At 41.4% G+C, this 19,862-nt stretch overlaps 1 protein-coding gene and 1 pseudogene across 2 annotated transcripts in view; one reads left to right on the top strand and one right to left on the bottom strand.

Annotated features, from left to right (window-relative positions):
* Positions 1 to 19,155, top strand: part of JAM2 (junctional adhesion molecule 2) — a 71,048-nt gene extending 51,893 nt beyond the window's left edge. The window contains exons 5-11 of one of the 2 annotated variants that reach the window (XR_007136908.1): positions 140 to 342; positions 5,200 to 5,299; positions 9,267 to 9,374; positions 9,923 to 9,970; positions 11,356 to 11,371; positions 15,330 to 15,372; positions 18,430 to 18,535. Coding sequence is in view for 1 of the 2 variants with exons in the window: in XM_047794895.1 (XP_047650851.1) it covers positions 140 to 342; positions 5,200 to 5,299; positions 9,267 to 9,374; positions 11,356 to 11,371; positions 15,330 to 15,372; positions 18,430 to 18,462 (503 nt within the window). In the remaining variant the exon portion in view is untranslated. Of the gene's footprint in view, positions 1 to 139; positions 343 to 5,199; positions 5,300 to 9,266; positions 9,375 to 9,922; positions 9,971 to 11,355; positions 11,372 to 15,329; positions 15,373 to 18,429 lie in introns of both variants that reach the window. The other variant, XM_047794895.1, reaches the window with a different exon arrangement.
* Positions 12,711 to 13,790, bottom strand: LOC125135149 (60S ribosomal protein L31-like; annotated as a pseudogene).
* Positions 19,156 to 19,862: the final 707 nt, after the last annotated feature.

The raw sequence follows: 19,862 nt of genomic DNA on the forward strand, positions 1-19,862 counted from the left end.
CCCCTAGCCCAGGGACTTCCATATGCCACTAGTGCAGCCCTAAAAAGACTAAATAAAAAAAATAAATAAAAATAAATAAATGAATAAAATCCCTGTTTTGCTTGTAAATAACCAGTACCATTTGACTTCCATCCCTCAGTGGCTCCAGCAGTTCCATCATGTGAAGTACCCAGTTCTGCTCTGAGCGGCACCACGGTAGAGCTGCGATGTCAAGACAAAGAAGGCAATCCAGCTCCCGAATACACATGGTTTAAGGATGGCATCCGTTTGTCAGGGAATCCAAGACTGGATGCCCAAAGCACCAACAGCTCATACACAATGAATGCAAAATCTGGAAGTCTGGTAAGGACATTTCAAGCATTGGCCTAATAACTGTTTGCATGGGGAAAAAAAATAATCAGAACTAGAATAATGAACAGTAGAGGGCTCATAACCATTGCTACTTAAGTGGCGAGAGGAAGGGGTAGCAGGAAAGATGGTGGCACTCACACAGAGAAGTGATGGAAAGGCTGCCACAGGAGAGAAGACAAGACGGAAGACTGGGAGCTGGGCACACGAAAGTCTACACCAGGCGCCCGAAGCGAGCCGAGATAGATTCATGATGATGGATCAGGTCTGGAAAGTACCCAGTGCAGTCTCATGTTTAGAATATCAGGGAAATAGATGAAAACTCTTTTGAGAGAGGGAGCCCTCCTACACTGTTGGCGGGAATGTAAATTGGTGCAGTCACTATGGAAAACAGTAGGGAGGTTCCTTAAAAAACTAAAAATACAGTTACCATTTGATCCAATAATCCCACTCCTGGGCATAATCCGGATACATGCACCCCAGTGTTCATAGCAGCGCTATTTACAATAGCCGAGACGGGGAAGCAGCCTAACTGTCCATCAGCAGATGAATGGATAAAAAAATATATAGTATAGGAGTTCCCACTGTGGGGAAGTGAAAATGAATCTGACTAGTATCCAGGAAAATGTGGGTTCAATCCCTGGCCTCAATCGGTAGGTGGGCAATCTGGCCTTGCCATGAGCTGTGGTATAGGTTGCAGACTTGGCTCAGATCCTGTGTTGCTGTGGCTATGTTGTAGGCTGGCAGCTGTAACTCTAATTCGATCCTTAGCCTGGAAACTTCCATATGCTGCTGGTGCAGCCTTAAAAAGAATGAAAAAATGTTGTGTGTATACACACACACACACACACACACACATATGTAATAATGGAATATTAGCCATAAAAATGAAATAATGTCATTTGCAACAACATGGATGGACCTAGAAATTATCGTGTGAAATGAAATAAATCAGATAAATATATTGTAGCACTTATATGTGGAATCTAAAATATAATACAACTGAAGCTATTTACAAACTAGAGACAGACTCACAGACATACAAAACAAGCTTATGTTACCAAAGGGGAGAAAGAGGGGGGGAATAAAATAGGAGTTTGAGATTAGCACATACACACTACTCTATGTAAAATAGAGAAACGACAAGGCCCCACCATGGTATAGCACAGGGAACTATATTCAACGTTTTGTAATAAACCGTAAGGAAAAGGAATATGAAAAAGAATATATATGTAAAACTAAATACTTTGCTGTATACTAGAACCTAACACAACATTGTAAATCAACTATACTGCAAAAAAAAAAAAAAAAAAAGGCTGTCTCAGGGAAGCCCTGACCTCAGTGCCAACCATGTGGGAAGAGTAACTTTTGCCAACCTACAATAGGGTGTTTATGTCGTTAAACTCTTTCATAACTGGATCATTGACAATTGAGTCTATGACTTATGATTTTGTCCACATTGTCTGATTGATTGAAAAGCCTTTCTAAGAAAGACTGATAGAAATCTATAAATAAGCTTTTTAAAATTAATGACATTTACAAATAAAAGTGTTGTTACCATTTTTTCTCTGACTTTTTAAGGTAGCGGTGCGAGTGGAAAAAAAGGTCATTAAGGGAGGTCCCATTGTGGCTTAATGTGTTAAGAACCCAGCATGGTGTCCGTGAGGATGCAGGTTCGATCCCTGACCTTGTCCAGTGGGTTAAGGATCCAGCGTTACTGTGAGCTGCGGTATAGATCACAGACATGGCTCAGATCTGGTGTTTCTGTGTCTGTGGCATAGGCGGGCAGCTACAGCTCCCATTCAACTCCTAGCCTGGGAGCTTCCATATGCTGCAGGTGCCACCCTTAAAAAAAAAAAGATCGTTAAGTTTGAAGATTTTTTTTTCCATTCAAAGGAATATGTCCATTTAAAAATGTCTGATTTCCGGCAATGCAGAATCACTATCGCAACCATTCTCAAAAAATCTTAAAAGACATGGTAATAAATTTGGTAATGAATTTTAAGAGGAGGGTATAATGTTCCTTGCATTCCTTCAACCTACAAGTGCACAGTAACATTTAAAAACTGGATCCTCTGGTTTGTCAGTAATGGAGCATATGGATAAAGCGACAGTGATAAGCATCTGGGGGGATGTGGCTACTCCTTAAGGAAGGCCATGCTGCGCCCTTTCAGTGTCAGGAGGCTCAGTCAGCAGGTCCGAGTGATTTTTACACTGAGAAATTGGGCAGAAAACCTGCTGTCACACTTGGCTATATTTACTTTCCAAATTTATTTTTTTCTCAGAGCAGGTGATAAAAAGCCCCAAGGCGAGTCTGAAATGATATAGGATAGGTTCTCTTTCCTCAGTTCGCCCCAACCCTTGAAATACCTGTGATGTCAAAGGGACGCCCCCTGGCCAGAAGCAGGGTGGGTTATTCTCTGGGCAGTGAGCGAAACAAAAACTCCAGTGTGTGGTTAACAACGGCTTCCTTTTTTAAACATCACCAGTTATAGCGTGCTGGAAGATCATTTTCAGTTTTAGTCTCACTTATTGTTTACACATAACCTTGGCTTTGAGTTCAGGGTGAATTTTTTTAAAGGAGTCTGGCTTTGGGGACTGATGATTCCATAACATGAGAATATGCAAAGAAAGGCTTGCTTGCTTGCTTTTTTTTTTTTTTTTGTCTTTTTTCCATTTCTTGGGCCACTCCCACAGCATATGGGATGTTCCCAGGCTAGGGGTCTAATCGGAGCTGTAGCCACCGGCCTACGCCAGAGCCACAGCAACGTGGGATCCGAGCCGCGTCTGCGACCTACACCACAGGTCAGGGCAACGCCGGATCGTTAACCCACTGAGCAAGGGAAGGGACCAAACCTGCAACCTCATGGTTCCTAGGCGGATTCGTTAACCACTGTGCCACGACGGGAACTCCCGCAAAGGAAGGCTTTCTATCTCACCATGTTGAGGGCTGCAGAAAGCGGGCACTGAAGGCTGAAAAGAGAGGAAAAGGAGGAGTTCCTGCTGTGGCACAGTGGGTGATCCGACTGCAGGAGTTCCTGTCGTGGCTCAGTGGAAACGAATCTGACTAGTATCCATGAGGACGCATGTTTGATCCCCAGCCTTGCTTAGTGGGTTAAGGATCAGGTGTTGTCGTGAGCTGTGGTGTAGGTCTCAGATGCAGCTCGGATCCCTCATTGCTATGGCAGTGGCATAGGCTGGCAGCTGCAGCTCCGACTTGACCCCTAGCCTGGCAAACTCCATATGCTGTGGGTGTGGCCCTACAAAGACGGGGGGATGGGGGGTGGGGGGGGAAGAATCCAACTATATAGCATCTCCAGTTGCTGCCGAGGTGTGGGTTTGCTATCTGGCTGGCACAGTGGGTTAAAGGATCCAGCATTGTCACAGCTGAGGTGTAGGTCACAGCTGCAACGTGGATTCATTCCCTGGCCTGGGAACTTCCATATGCCACGGGCAGGGCCGTAAAATAAAAAGGAAAACTGCAAGGCGACTTCCCCATCTATAGACTGGAGATCATGCCTTGACTTTTAACAGTGCTGTGGTGAGAACAAGTTAATTAAGAGAAGCAGATGCAAATAAATAAATAAATAAAACTTCAAAAGAGAGAAGAAGGAGTTAATAGATCAAAAACCCTGACTGGTTTAATACACAGATATTGCATGAGGGTGAGATTATATGACTATGAGGTGGTGCCCCTTAGAAGTTCATGGCCTCTTGTGGGTACAGTCAGCAGTGACCCCTGCAGTCCTGAGGGGGTGACAGGAGGATACTGAAAGGATGGTTCTGAGCACCCTCCTCACCCTCTGTAGGTCCTGGCAGGATCCTTCTGGGTGTCCAGGACACACTGCATTCCCTCCTAACTAACTTCTCGCCTTCCATCCACCTATCCACCCATCCCTTCTTTCCTCCAGCCTGCCCTCCTTCCTTCCAGAAATTCCCCAAGGGGCTAAAACTACTAGTAACAATTAGGAAGCTCATTACATCAACCTCTGAACTTTGAGTTCCTCTGGCAGGGAGTAGAGGGAGCAAGAGTTAGACGTTATGACCTCAGAATTTTCCAATACTCGCTAACTGATGGAATGTGTAATCCCGTAAACCACCTTGAATAAGGCTTCCTGAGGCCCTGAGCTACTTCCTGGTAGTAACTCTGGCTCTTGAGAGGATGTGTTCATTGTTTGCCCCCGTGGCGAACTCACCCGTGACTTAGAAAACTATCCTTTAAGTCTGAGGAGACCTTCACTTTATCAATGGTGAGTCCCCTTCATGGCTCAGCAGTTAACGAACCTGGCTGAGATCCATGAGGATGAGGGTTCCATCCCTGGTCTCGCTCAGTGGGTTAAGGATCTGGCGTTGCGATGAGCTGTGGTGTAGGTCACAGAGGCAACTCGGATCTGGTGTTGCTGTGGCTGTGGTGTAGGCCGGCAGCTATAGCTCTGATTCAGCCCCTAGCCTGGGAACTTCCATATGCTGCAGGTGCGGCCCTAAAAAAAAAAAACAAAAACAAAAAAAAGTGTTCCCTAGGAATAAGAAATACCTAGAATACTTAATGCTGCCATGTGCTACAAACTTTAAAAAGTACCCGCTGCCTTCCTAACTGTACTACTTTTTCAGTATCACTCACAAAAGACACACTGTATAAATTTAAATCTTTCTCTGTCAAATTAAACGGGAGGCCTAGCTAATTACTCCTTGAAGACATGGCAGATTTTTGAATTCACAGTAAAGATAGAAAGTCTTAACTCATTGAAAAAGGAAAAACCAACTTAATGCTAAATTTAAGGAACACAGTTGTTTCAGGAGTCTACTGACAGATTTATTGCTTAAAGATATATTTCTTTCTTCCACAAATAGCAATTTAATGCTGTTTCAAAACTGGACAGTGGAGAATATTCCTGTGAAGCCCGTAATTCTGTCGGACATCGCAAGTGTCCTGGGAAACGAATGCAAGTAGGTAAGCATGAAATATTGGGAGAACCAAATGGTTTGCATTTAAAAAGTGCAAATATTTGGGGAGTTCCCCTTGTGGCTAAGCAGAAACGAATCTGACGAGTATCCATGAGGATGTGGGTTCCATCCCTGGCCTCAATCAGTGGGTTAAGTATCCGGTGTTGCCATGAGCTGTGGTGTAGGTCACAGACGAGGCTCAGATCCCACGTTGCTGTGGCTGTGGTGTAGGTCAGCAGCTATAGCTCCGATTTGACCCCTAGCCTGGGAACCTCCATATGCTGCTGTTTGGCCCTAAAAAGACAGTAAATAAATAAATAAATGTGCAAATATTTGGGAGTGGAAAGAGCAAGGAGTAGATAAGGCATGAGTGATGCGAAGGATGAATGGGAGAAATAAGTGTGACATAACATGTTACAGAAAACAAAAGTCCTGTTTTCATCCACCTTATAGCCAAGCCAAGAACATTTATCATTTTATTTTATAGATATTCAAAATTTTCAAATAATTATTTTAAAAATAGGCTCATCTGAGCAATCCTCTTTCAAACAAAAGCTAAGAGTCTTATAAATTGCTCAGGGTCAAGGATTTGGATGGGGGGTTCAAACTCCAGCTCTGCCACTAATTACTACCTGCTCTTGGGCAATTTAATTAACCTCTGTGCCTCAGTCTCTCCCAAACAGAATTAGTAATATATTGTCCTCATAGGGTTGCTATGAAGATTAAAATAATATTCAAAAGTGTTAGAATAGCACTAGCATATTGTAAGCACTATATAAGTATTGACTATTTTAATTGGTCATTTTTTCCATCCCCTGAAATACTACACTTGTACCTATCACAGAGTGAGCTCTCAGAAAAGACATGGTGAGTATAGTCATGGATCCAGGTTGCTATGAAACATAGCTGCTGTGTATCCTATTTCACAAAATAAGTTTCTTAGGGTCCAATAAAATTTGGGCTCACCCACACACCTACAGCCAACTAATCTATGACAAAGGAGGCAAGAATATACAATGGAGAAAGGACAGCTTGTTCAATAAGTGGTGCTGGGAAAACTGGACAGCCACATGGAAAAGAATGAAATTAGAACACTCCCTAACACCATACACAAAAATAAACTCCAAATGGATTAAAGACCTAGATGTAAGACCAGACACTATAAAACTCTTAGAGGAAAACATAGGCCAAATACTCTCTGACATAAATGACAGCAACATCTTCTCAGATCCACCTCTTAGAGTAATGACAGTAAAAACAAAAATAAACAAATGGGACCTAATCAAACTTAAAAGGAAACCCTAAACAAAATGAAAAGACAGCCCACAGAATGGGAGAAAATCTTTGCAAGTGAATCAACTGACAAGGGATTCATCTCCAAAATTTATAAACATCCCCTGCAGCTCCATACCAAAAAAACAAACAACCCCGTCAAAAAATGGGCAGAAGGTCTAAACAGACAGTTCTCCAAAGAAGACATACAGATGGCCAATAAAAAAACGCATGAAAAGATGTTCAACATCACTCATTATTAGAGAAATGCAAATCAAAACCACGATGAGGTACCACCTCACACCAGCCAGGATGGCCATCATCAAAACGTCTATAAACAATAAGTGTTGGAGAGGGTATGGAGAAAAAGGAACCCTATTACACTGTTGGTGGGATTGTAAATTGGTGCAACCACTGTGGAAAACAGTATGGAGATTTCTCAGAAAACTAAACATAGAACTATCATTTGATCCAGCAATCCCACTCCTGGGCATCTATCCAGAGAAAACCACGACTTGCAAAGATACATGTACTCCGATGTTCATTGCTGCACTATTTTCAATAGCCAAGACATGGAAGCGGATCAAGAAGATGTGGTACATATACACAATGGAATATTACTCAGCCATTAAAAGGAACGAAATATCAGCATTTTTAGCAACATGGATGGACCTAGAAATTATCGTGCTAACTGACATCAAAAGCTTTCACTGACATGTGGAATCTGAAAAAAGGACAGACTTAACTTCCTTGCAGAACAGATGCTAACTCACAGACATTGAAAAACTTATGGTCTCTGGAGGAGACATTTTGGGGAGTGGGGGAATGTGCTTGGGTTGTGGGATGGAAATTCTGTGAAATTGGATTGTTATGATCATTATACAACTACAGATGTGATAAAAAAATAAAATAAAGTGCTTTTGCTTGAGAAGAGATCTTCAAAAAAAAAATTGGGCTCAAGAATCTCATCATATTACATGGGTTTCAGAGCAAACATTAATTTTTTTCATTTTATTTTTAAAAATTTTAATTCTTTCTTGTATGAAAGCTGTGCATTTTGAAAGTGGTTGTGTAATAGGGAGATGGCAGTGGAGGGAGTTAAAAGTTCATTCAGGAGGGCTGTACCCTGAGGCAGTTCAGGGGCTTAGCCTCAGCATGGTGGGGTCAGACATTCTCTTCTCTTTTTTTAAATTTTACTTATTTTATTTTTTTATTTTTGTCTTTTTAGGGCCTTTTTTTGCTTTTTTTTTTTTGTAGCCGCAACCGCCGCATATGGAAGTTCCCAGACTAGGGGTCAAATCAGAGCTACAGCTTCCAGCCTACACCACAGCCACAGCAACTCAGGATCGGAGCTGCATCTGCGACCTACACCACAGCTCAGGACAACACTGGATCCCCGACCCACTGAGCAAGGCCAGGGATTAAACCTGCGTCCTCATGGATACTAGTCGGATTCGTTTCTGCTTCACCACATTGGGAACTCCCTGAATGAGAGTATTTTTGATGCAGTTCTGAGCTACAGAAATATTATCCTTTCAAGGTTAATAATTTAATTCTTGGGCAACAGAATTGGTAACTGGAAAAATCCCCTAAGTTGATAACGTGGTATTGATTTCAAATTTAGGTCCAAAAAATGTAATTATATTAGGCTGGAAGAGAGATGACTTAGTAGCAACAGGAAAAAATCTTGAGGAGTTTAATTCATTTTTAACCGGATAGGATAAGTTTAATGGCATATGTGTATGTGGTGTATATGTGTGTGTGTGCAGTATACACACACACACACACACACACACACACACACACAAACCCATATAAATTCAAGAAAGATGTTTCTGACAGTTTTACAGAACAACAGTAGAATGAGCTTTCTTTGGGGCTGAATGCTTGTCCCTTATTTGTGAAACTGACACAGATGATTATGTAGAGGCATTTTAAGTAAAATTTGCGGGGAGGGAGTTCCCTGGTGGTCTAGTGGTTAGGATTCCATGCTTTCACTGCTGCTACCTGGGGTTCAATGCCTGGTCTGGGAATTGAGATCCCACATCAAGCTGCCACATGCCACACACACACACACAAAAATTGAAGGGAGTATGATATTAGAATATTTGAATTCACTGAACTTCAAAAATCACTTCCAGCCTGGTATTTAATCACATGGATTATACCTCCAAGAGCAGGTCATACATTTTATTTCCGGATCATAGAACTTTTTAATTTTTAATATTCTTTTTTTTTTTTGTCTTTTTAGGGCCACACTCACAGCATATGGAAGTTGCCAGGCTAGGGGTTCAATCAGAGCTGTAGCTGCCTGCCACAGCTACAGCCACGGCAGCACTGGGTCAAAGCCATGTCTGCGGCCCACACCATAGCTCAGGGCAACACTGGATCCTTAACTCACTGAGCGAGACCAGGGATGGAACCTACATCCTCACCTTTGTTACCACTGAGCCACAAGGGGAACTCCAAAATTTTAGTAGTCTTGCAAAACTTAGTTCTGTTAATATTTTCAATCAACTTTGAATGTCCTGAAAGTAAGTTAGTCGAACACTTTTAAAAACACGACACTATCCACGTTTAAGGATAACTGCAAAAGGGAGCATTTTTGAACTTTTTCAATTGAATGACTACATCTGTCCATCTTCTTTTTTAATGTCCATCTTTTTGACATGAATTCATGCATGGTTTATTTTGCATTCCAGACGATCTCAACATAAGTGGCATCATAGCGGCGGTAGTCGTCGTGGCCATAGTGATTTCTCTCTGTGGCCTTGGCGTGTGCTATGCTCAGAGGAAAGGCTACTTTTCAAGTAAGTGAATTTCACTCTTTGCTAGACAGCTTCCTGCAGATACAGAGTTCTCTTCTGAGACACTGTTTCTCCTAAGTTCTAAAGAACTCTGGAGAATATTTTTCATTGGTTTTTCTGCAGTAGAAAATACCCATGATGACAGGCAGGTGAGTCATGAAGCCCCTTGGTAAACATAGGAAGGAAAGGCAGAGCTGTCTCCTGGCAACCTTCCAGGAAACCCACAGAGTAGGTGAGAGGCACCCTGGAGTACATAGCGCAGCTGTCCTGGGAAATATGCAATGCGGATGGACATGTATATTACCTGGACATGTATTTAAGATCCTTTTATTCTAAGGTAGGAAATGTGTATCTCAAGATGTAAATTAGTTTCTGGTCTATGATAAGAAATTTCACTGAAATAAGTCTGTGAAATGTTTTGTCAGTGCAGAACCATGGAATGTTCAATGTCATATTTAGCACAACTGTATTTAGAAGAGAAATGTTCAATTAAAAACTAGAAACCTGTTGTATTACAGATGCTTCTAAGGTTTTTAATTCTTCAAATTTAGATCTCTTGGAACTCCCATTTGGTGATACAGTCAGTTTGATGTAAATGGGTAAGATTTAAAAATAATGTTTTAGTCTTTTAATGCATTTCTTTGTTCCCAGTCTTTAAAATTATCTGGGACCTTAAAAGCTGTATAATTCCATCAAGTCTATTGGGAATCATGAATAAAGTAGAAGTTTTCATGAAATCATAAATTTGTAGTATGAACAAGTTTTAGACCCCTGTTTTATTATTGTGAAGATTAATTTTGGAATTTAGGTTTAAAAGATATTTTATACCAAAATAAAAAAATTTATAAGGTGTTTCTAATAATATCTACAAAAGAGGTATTAAGTATTATAACATGTTTCCATGAACATGATTTCAAGGATATTTTCTGCAACTAAGAGTAACGGCTCTGAATTAACAGTGGCTGTTCCTTTGCCCAGTCTAGTCCAGTGTAATATAATCTGATCGAGTCCCCCTGCTGGTCACCAGTGAAAGTACAAACAGATAAGATTGCTCATCGATAACCCCTGTCAACTTTATTTCTACTTGCAAAGAATACCTGAGTATTTTTATTAAAAACTTGGTAAACAAATTTTTCTTAAAATACTTAAAGATTTGATGTGAATATAAGCCATTCATTAGCTAAGAAAGTTAATCCTGTTTTCATCCAGCAGAAAATCTATCTAAGAGAATCATTTCCTTGAGCTTGCATTTCAGACAGGGCTTGGCAAACTATGACCCATGAGCCAAATCTGGCCTGCCACTTGGTCTTTTATGGTCCATTAGCTATGAATGGTTTTTACAGATGAACATGGCAATCTATATGATAACAGAGGACACTAACATTGAACCCAAATTAAGAGAAATCTTATCTCCCCCTAAAAGAATTACATTCTTCTAATTAGTAGGTCTGAATTGCAAGGCTATGATTATTATTACATTTTTTATTCATTGATAAAAATTTTTGGAAATTTGTTTTCTCTTTTGTTATATAAGTACCTTCCCAGTATTCTTGATTTCACCTCTTTGTCCACAAAGAGTAAAATATTGGAGTTCCTGCTGTAGTGCAGTGGGTTAAGAATCTGAGTGCAGCCATTCAGATCTCTGCAGAGATATGAATTCGATTACCGGCCCTTGCATAGAGGATCAAAGGATCCAATGTTGCCGCAGCTGCACCTAGGATTCAGTCCTCAGCCTGGGAACTTCCATATGCTGCAGTGTGGACATTAAAAAAAAAAGAAAAGAAAAGAAAAAAAAAAGCCTAAGATATTTTTCATGAGGTCTGTTACAGAAAAGTCTTGCCAACCCTTAATTTAGAAGTCATAAATGTCAGAAAGTGAGAATCAAAATTGAGAAAAAGGAATTAAGCCAAAACTTCTTTTTATATGAAGCTGTATTATACCCTGTTAATTCTTGTTTTAATGGTGTATACTTATTCTTTTGTAGAAGAAACCTCCTTCCAGTAAGTATACTTTCTTAATGCATGCTTTCCCCCATAACTTCTACTTTATTGTTATTCATCTGTTTAAAGGCAAGAGTGGGAAGCTGGGTTATTTACATGGGTTTAGTTCTATGGGAAGTGACTTAAATTCATCAAAGAAACATACCACCTTATGCCTCATGCCTACTTGTGGGTGATGTCCAATTATCTAGGGAATAAATATAGTCACTAATTTGACTATAGGCATTTCCACAATACTACTTGAACATTTTTTTCTCTATTTTCCTAACTTTAAAAAGTTCAAAGAATTTCTCCCCAACTGTCCTTTTAACATTGAATTGAATACCGACTATGTGCCCAAGACTGCCCTAGGGACTGACAACATAGGAATAAACAAAAAAAGGCAAACAAAAACAAAAACCTCTGCCTCATAGAACTTACTTTCTAGTAGAGAAAGGCAGGAAGCAAACAAATATGTGAATGCCATAGTATATCAGCTTGTGAAAAGTGTTATGGAAAAGAATAAAGCAAATGAGAGAATAGAGAATGCACAGGGGAGAAATGGAGATTGTCCTTTTAAATACAATGGTTAGGGAGGACCTTTCTCATGAGGGGACGTTTGAGAAAGGAGCTGAGGGAGCAGGTCATGCAGATAAGCAGGAGAAGGGTGTTCAAGCAGAGGGGAGAGAACAAAAGGAAAGTTCTTGAGGTTGGGCATGCCTGCAGTGTCTGAGGAACATCCTGGGAACCAGCGTGGTTGGAACAGAGTGAGGACAATGCAGAGAGGAGACGAGTGTGTCTCTTCCAGGCAGTTGTGAGGAGTTTGGCTTTGGTTGTAAGATGGGACATCACTGGAGAACCTCGAGCAGAGGGCTAGCATCTTCTTACTTAATTCTTAGAAGCTCACCCTGGCAGCTCTGTTAAGAATAAACTTCAGGGCGACAAAGGGTGGAGGAAGCAGGGAGACCTGTCAGAAAACTGCTGAATAATCTAGACAAGAGAAAATGGCGGCTTGTTCCAAAGGGATGGTGTCGGAAATGTTGAGAAGTGATAGGATCCTGGATAGGATTTTGAACACTATGCTCATTGATCGAATGTGGGCTGTGAGCCAAAGCAAGAACTCAAAGATGCCTCCAAGACTCTGAAGAGGATGAAGTTCCCATTTATTTACTGAAGTGAGAAAGGTTTTAGGAGGAGCATGTTGGAGAGTGGTGATGGGGGTAAGTAGAGAGGTCCGGAGTGCTCTGGAATTTTCATATTTGAGATGCCTGTTACCCTTCCATGTAGAGATAGTCACTGAGTAACCGAATATATGAATGTATGAATATTCATATGAATTCATATGAATATATGAATCTGGAGTTTGGGGAAACACCTTAACTAGAGTTAGAAATGGGGAGGGGGGGGTGCATGAGATCTAGATGAGATCACAAAGTCTGCAGTTCTGTGCCCTTGATTTGTGACTGGCCTTCTTGTATGCATGGACCCAACCTTGAGTCTGTGGGCCTCTCCCTCCACCTCAGCCTCCATGGCTTCAGACACTTTGTCATCTCCTAAGTCTTTGGAAGACCTAGTTGCCGCTGATTTCCTGTTCCTAGACATGCTCCTTAGTGCTGGCCTCTGAGCCTCATAACATCCCAAAGTTCAGGATGAGGGCCACGTTAGCAGGCCTAGCAATAGCTAGTTCAAGGGTGAATTCAGAAAAGCAGAGTGTCCTGATGGTACAGCCACCCCATCACCCACCAGGCAGTTGTGAGGATTCCCATTTTTATTAAGATGGAAAGCAATTGGAGGGAAGGTTATGAACAGAGGGGAGACATCATCTTCCATGTGGAGAAAGGCTGGCATTGCCAAGGTGAGGGAAGTTATTATTCTTTCATTCAATCAGTGTCTCTGTGAACGCAGACAGTAATCTAGAAGGCAGTATCTTTTTTTTTTTTTTATTTGACAATCATCAGTTAGTTCTCATCCACGTTAACTGTCTGTAGATTTTTGAAAGTGACGACAGGTGTATAGGTGACCAATGTATAGAGCTTGTTTGGTGAGTCTTCATCTTCATTTCATTTTCTGGACAACCACGCACAGATCCAATATGGGACATTCCTTATTCCTTTGGCCCAGATGGCTTTGTTGAGCCTGGCGTTGATGCACACATCCGGAGTTCGCATCCCCTTCATGGCAAATTTCCGGATTTCTTTGAGAGCCCAAGGGGCATGCTTCTTAAAACCCGCTCCATGGATGTTGATTGTGTACTCCCTGGTCACCATCTCACTGATGGTGGACAGGCCCTTCTTCTTCTCACCACCTTTCTTTGCTGGAGCCATTTTCCCCAGCCCTGGTTGGAACGGAAAAGTGGAAGGCAGTATCTTTATTCCTAGACCTGCCTCCCATTTGCCAGATCCTTTTTTTTTTTTAACGGTTTTTATTTTTTCCTGTTATAGCTGGTTTACAGTGTTCTGTCAATTTTCTACTGTACAGCAGTGACCCAGTCAAAAATACATATACATTCTTTTTCTCACATTATCTTCCATCATAAGTGACTAGATATAGTCCCCAGTGCTATACAGCAGGATCTCACTGTGTATCCATTCCAAATGTAATAGTTTGAATCTACTAACCCCAAACTCCCAGTCCATCCCATTCCCTCCCTCTCCCCCCTGGCAACCACAAGTCTGTTCTCCAAGTCCATGAGTTTTTTTTTTTTTTTCATGGAAAGGTTCATTTGTACTGTATATTAGATTCCAGATATAAGTGATATTATGTGGTATTTGTCTTTCTCTTTCTGACTTACTTCACTTAACATGAGAGTTTCTAGTTCCATCCATGTTGCTTGCAAATGGCATTATTTTGGTTTTTTATGCCATCTGCCAAATCCAAGTCCCTTGAAATTTGTTGAAAAATGAACTGGATATTAGTCTGCTAGGGCTGCTTTAAAAGGCCACAGACTGGGTGGCTCAAACAACAGAAATGTATTTTCTCAACGACAGCAGAATTGGTTCTGAGAGTCACGAGGGGAAGATCTGTTCCGGGCCTCTTTCCTTGACTTAAAGATGCTCTTCTCAGAGTTCCCTTGTGGCACAGGGGGTTAAGGATCCAGCATTATCTCTGCAGCGGCTTAGGTTGCTGCTGAAACTTGGGTTCGATCCCTGGCCCAGAACAGGGGGTTTGCTGTGGCAAAGGTCTACAGGTGCGGCTTAGATTCAGATCCCTGGCCCGGAAACTTCCACATGCTGCAGTGCAGGAAGAAGAAGAAGAAAAAGATAGTCTTCTCCTTGTCTTTGCTCCATCTCTGTTTGTCTAAATTTCTTTTCTCCTTTTCCTCCTTCTTATCTTTCTCCTTCTTTTCCTTCTCCGTCTCCTTTTTCTTCTTCATCCTCATCTTCTCCTCCTCCTCCTTCTTCTAATAAATTTCTTCTTATAAGGACATCAGCCATAGTGGGTTAGGGCCCACCCTATTTACTTCATTTTCATTTAATTACCTCTTTAAAAACCCCATCTCCAGATAATGGTCACATTCCGAGGTATTGGGGGGTAGGGGCTTGAATACATGAATAGTTGGTGACAACACAATTCAGCCCATAACATATAACTGGAACCGTAGTCACTATGTAAAACTTTCTTTCCACGGAAAAATTAAATTGAAGATTTAATGATCAAGCTTTAAAAATGTTAAATGTTAGCGACTTTGTGAGTTAAAAGTCATTAAGTCTCTGGTTTACATATTCTGTATAACCTGTTAGTGTCTAGCCCGAGGCTACAAGTAAATACACAGGGCTTCACATATACCGATATTTTGTTGCACGGTTTTCTCTGTGACTATTGTCTATACATACAAGAAATTCAGTTAGAATTGCTGAGGGTGGGGGGGTTGTATAAATATTTAGAAAATGTGTGGGGTAAATAATATGAACTGGAAAAGGTTATGTGTTTCAGAAGTGGAAGTGAAATGTAGTAAACGTCTTTTATCTTCCACAAACAGGAAGAGTGGTTCTGCATCTAAAGCCCCTACAATGAGTGAAAATGTGAGTATTTTTAAAGCATATGTATAGAATGAATGTGTTTAGAGAATCAGACAGGGAAATGAATTAATTGTATAGAATGGAGGGATTTTCACTTTTTTTTTTCTCTCTCTTTATAGGACTGCACCTGTGGCATATGGAGGTTCCCAGGCTAGGGGTCAAATCGGAATTGTAGCCACCGGCCTACACCAGGGCCACAGCAACAGGAGATCCGAGCCGCGTCTGCAACCTACGCTACAGCTTACGGCAACGCCGGATCGTTAACCCACTGAGCAAGGCCAGGAATCGAATCTGCAACCTCATGGTTCCTAGTCAGATTTGTTTCCACTGTGCCACAATGGGAACTCCAGGATTTTCACTTTTAATAAACCTCATACAAGTGTCTTGGAAGGAACTAAATACTCTAAATGGGCTGCCCAGCGTTTGTAGAGCACTGGAGCTCTACCCTCCCAATATTTTCTCTTTGGTGTTTCCTATTATTAGTCAGCCTCCTTAGGATCGGTAGATCTGGCCTTATCAGCTCCATCTTATACCCGAAGAATTTAAGACACAAGTTCTCCCAGGATGACAGTGAGTGACTGAGCTGGGACCCAGATACCTTGATTCTTGTCAGCTCGACCAAGCATATGGCTTGTGGCAGATCTGTGGTTCCAGGACTCTCCCGTGGTTATTCAAAGCATTTCGAAATTTTAGGGATATGGCTTATCCTCTGCTTTTGCTGAAAGGAGCATTTCAGAAATCCTTGAAAAGATGCAAGAATTCTCTACCTCAGTTGCTTAAGGAGACATAATTTAGATGTTTGGGCCCTTGAGGACTTTGCATTGATGAGCACAACAGCGAAGCAGAAAATACCACCATTTCTCAGTTTTGTAGCTCTTTGGATAGATATTCAGCATATTGGACTATTTTTAGGAATACAGTGGTGAGAGGGAGGTTTCCCATGTTTTCAGAAGTCTAAGCCCTTTCTTGAGAAACTGAACACCAGTACCCTGCATTTGCTTAGATTTCCCTTCCATAGAGCTTGGGGTCAGGTGTGGACATTAGTATGCTAACCACTTAGGTGACTCCATTAGACACTAACCTTTAAGACCTATGTACTGCTCCCTAGAGTTTATTCTGCCAAAATTTTAAAAAATTGTCTACTCCAGGAGTTGCCTTTGTGGCTCAGTGGTTAACAAACCCAACTAGTACCCATGAGGACGGGTTCTATTCCTGGCTTTGCTCAGTGGGTTAAGCATCTGGCATTGCCATTAGCTGTGGGGTAGGTTGAAGACAAGGCTTGGATCCCACGTTGCTGTGGCTGTGGTGAAGGCTGGCAGCTACAGCTCCAATTGGACCCCTAGCCTGGGAACCTCCATGTTCAGGTGCAGCCCTAAAAAAAAAGACAAAAGACAGAAAAAAATTATCCACTCCTGAATCCATCATAGAAGTGACTTTATTATATTGTACTTTATAATACCACAGCATATTGTTCATTAATTAGCAGACCAGCAATATGTAAGTCCATATTTGCTCCAGTAATTTGTGGGAAATACTCCTTGAGTGAATAAAACTATCTCATCCAACCAAATAGGAAGAGACACTTCATGGCTGAGTTGGAAGAACAAAAGCCTCTTTCTTTTTCTTTGACTTCCTCTCTGTTGCCTCATAGCCTAGAGCAGGGTTTTTCAGTCTTGGCACTGTTGACAGGTTCTTATAATTCTCTTGTAAGAATTTATATGAGAAATGGCAATTTCTGGAGTTCCTGCTGTGGCAAAGCAGGTTAAGACGCTGGCATTGCTGCAGATATGGCGTAGGTTGAAGCTGCAGCTTGGATTCAAGCCCTGATCTAGGAACTTATATATGCCACAGGTGCAGTTGAAAAAAATAAGAAAGAAAGAAATGGCAATTTATCATTCTTATGTAAGGAATCCTTATAATTTCACGTACTTCTTTATTGTGCAGGCTGTCCCATGCATTGTAGGATGCTTTAGCAGTACCTGACCTCTCCCCACTAGATGCCAATAGCATCCCCTCAGAAAAAAAAAAAAAAAATTCTCCTGTTCTAGTTCAACTCCTTTTGTTTTCTTTTCTTCTTTTTAGGGCCGCATGTGTGGCATATGGAAGTTGCCAGGCTAGGGGGTCAAATCCAAACTGCAGCTGCCAGCCTATGCCATTGCCACAGCAACACTGGATCTGAGCTGTATTTGCAGATGGCCTACACTGCTGCAACTTTAATCAACGCTGGATCCTTAACCCACTAAGCAAGGCCAAGAATGGAACCCTCATCCTCATGGAGACTACACTGGATTCTCAAAACTCTGCACCACAACAGGAAAACCCACTCCGATTTCTTTACCCTTTTTTTTGTCTTTTGTCCTTTTTTAGGGCCACACCTGTGTCATATGGAGGTTCCCAGGCTAGAGGTCTAATCAGAGCTATTGCCTGAGCCACAGCAACGCGGGATCTGAGCTTCGTCTGCAACCTACACCACAGCTCATGGCAACGCCAGATTCTTAACCCACTGAGCAAGGCCAGGGATCAAACCTGCAACAACCTCATGGTTCCTAGTTGGATTTTTTTCCACTGCACCACGACAGGAACTCCAACACTTTTTTTTTTTTTTTTTTTTTTTTTAGGGCCGCACCTGTGGCATATGGAAGTTCCCAAGTTAGGGGTCGAATCAGAGCTACAGCTGCCAGCCTGTGGCATAGCCACAGCAATGCCAGATCTGAGCTTCGTCTGTGACTTATATCACAGCTGATGACAACACCGGATCCTTAACCCACTGAGCAAGGCTAGGGATCGAACCTGCATCCTCATGGATACTAGTCGGGTTCTTTTCTGCTGAGCCACAATGGGAACTCCTGACTTCTTTACACTTTAGGCTAAGTTTCAAAGCTTTGCCTCCTAGTATTAAATTATTTAATTCCCCATAAAATAGAGTTAATTAAATGTACACTGGTTTATACCTGTAAGATTCTCAGAGTGGATGTAGCTTTATACTGGTAAGATTTATATATGTCTTTAAATATGAATTAATACATCATACTTAAACTTGTTTTTTCTTTCTTCTCCCAGGATTTCAAGCACACAAAATCCTTTATAATTTAAAAGGATCCCACCTTTGCGACACACCCAAACCACAGTTGTTGCACACAAGTTATTAAAAGATTATAAAACTCTGCTTTGTCTTACATTTGCAAAGAGGTACATGAGGAGATGAAATTGGGATTTAATTATACAATCTTTATGACTGCTAAATCCCTTGAAATGTTTATTTTATACAAATAGTTCTCCCAGCAGCTAAAATAGAGTCTGGCTTCTTGTGTCTGGAAGGAGTTGAAGGAAATCAAAATGCTTTGTAATAATGTGAGGCTTATGAAATTAACTTCCAGAGAAAGTTACTAAATTTTCCTAACTTCTAGAGAAAGATACTAAAACACACCATATTGGTTGTGAAATTAATCTGCAGAGCATGAAAATGTAAACTTCATGCATCCTCTGTGCAGGATTCTGATTTAGAGGCTTCAGAAATTACTCTGACAGATGCAAAATGAACCTCTAGTCTCACTGCTACCAGAATCCTCTTTTCTCCCCTAATATAATCCTTATTCTGCTGCTCATTTATCACTAACATATTCACAGAAGGGAAGTGGCAGGAAGGGTCTTTTACCCAAGGATTTGCAGTTTGTGTTTACTTTCATTTCTGAGAACCAAAAGCAACATGAAGGGAAACACCTAATGACCAGAACTCTCACCTGGTGTGTGTCCTTGATTTTATTAAACATCATTTTGAGAGTCAAACACAAACCCAAGTGTCTTATTTCACCTTCAGAGCTGCTTATTGCTATTTATTTCCTTCCCCTGAGAACCCTTTGAAGAGGATCAGCAACCTTGACATCAGAACTTACCCCTGCACTGGAGCTGATACACATAACCCTGCAGATGTGGCTTGATGGTGGCTTCATATCTCTTTCTCTAAAAATCGTGCAGTGGGAATTTTGCATTGGGCCACTCCTTTGCTGTTATGGCCAGGGATTTGCCAATATTGCTTATGGCAAAGTCAGGGATATGGATGGGAAGATAAATAAAATGAGATGAAATAGCTCAGTGTGGCTCCCGGCACCTGGTGCCATGCTTGATACACAGAACTCAATGGAGAAATGAAATGAAAAATGGGTCTGATCCTCTGGTTTCTGAACTGATAAATCACAAAGACCTCCAGCTGGATTTACAAAGGGAAAATTCCAGTGACCCATGTCATCGTGAGAGCAATTAGCCTGTGTTAAAAGCATGATCATCTGGAACTTATTTTGATTATTCAGGTCACATTGAAAACAGAACACAGTGAGGGCACTTCCAGTTCCAGGCAAATCTGGATGCTAAGGTCCCTCACTACCTTTGGCAACTGTGAATGTGGTTAAGAGGCTTTTCAAGACATTCACTCTTTTTAGAGTTCCCGCGGTGGTGCCCTGGGTTAAGAATCCTACTACAGTAGGTCCGGTCACTGT

The sequence above is a fragment of the Phacochoerus africanus genome, chromosome 1 (assembly GCF_016906955.1).
Source record: "Phacochoerus africanus isolate WHEZ1 chromosome 1, ROS_Pafr_v1, whole genome shotgun sequence".
Lineage (NCBI taxonomy): Eukaryota > Metazoa > Chordata > Mammalia > Artiodactyla > Suidae > Phacochoerus > Phacochoerus africanus.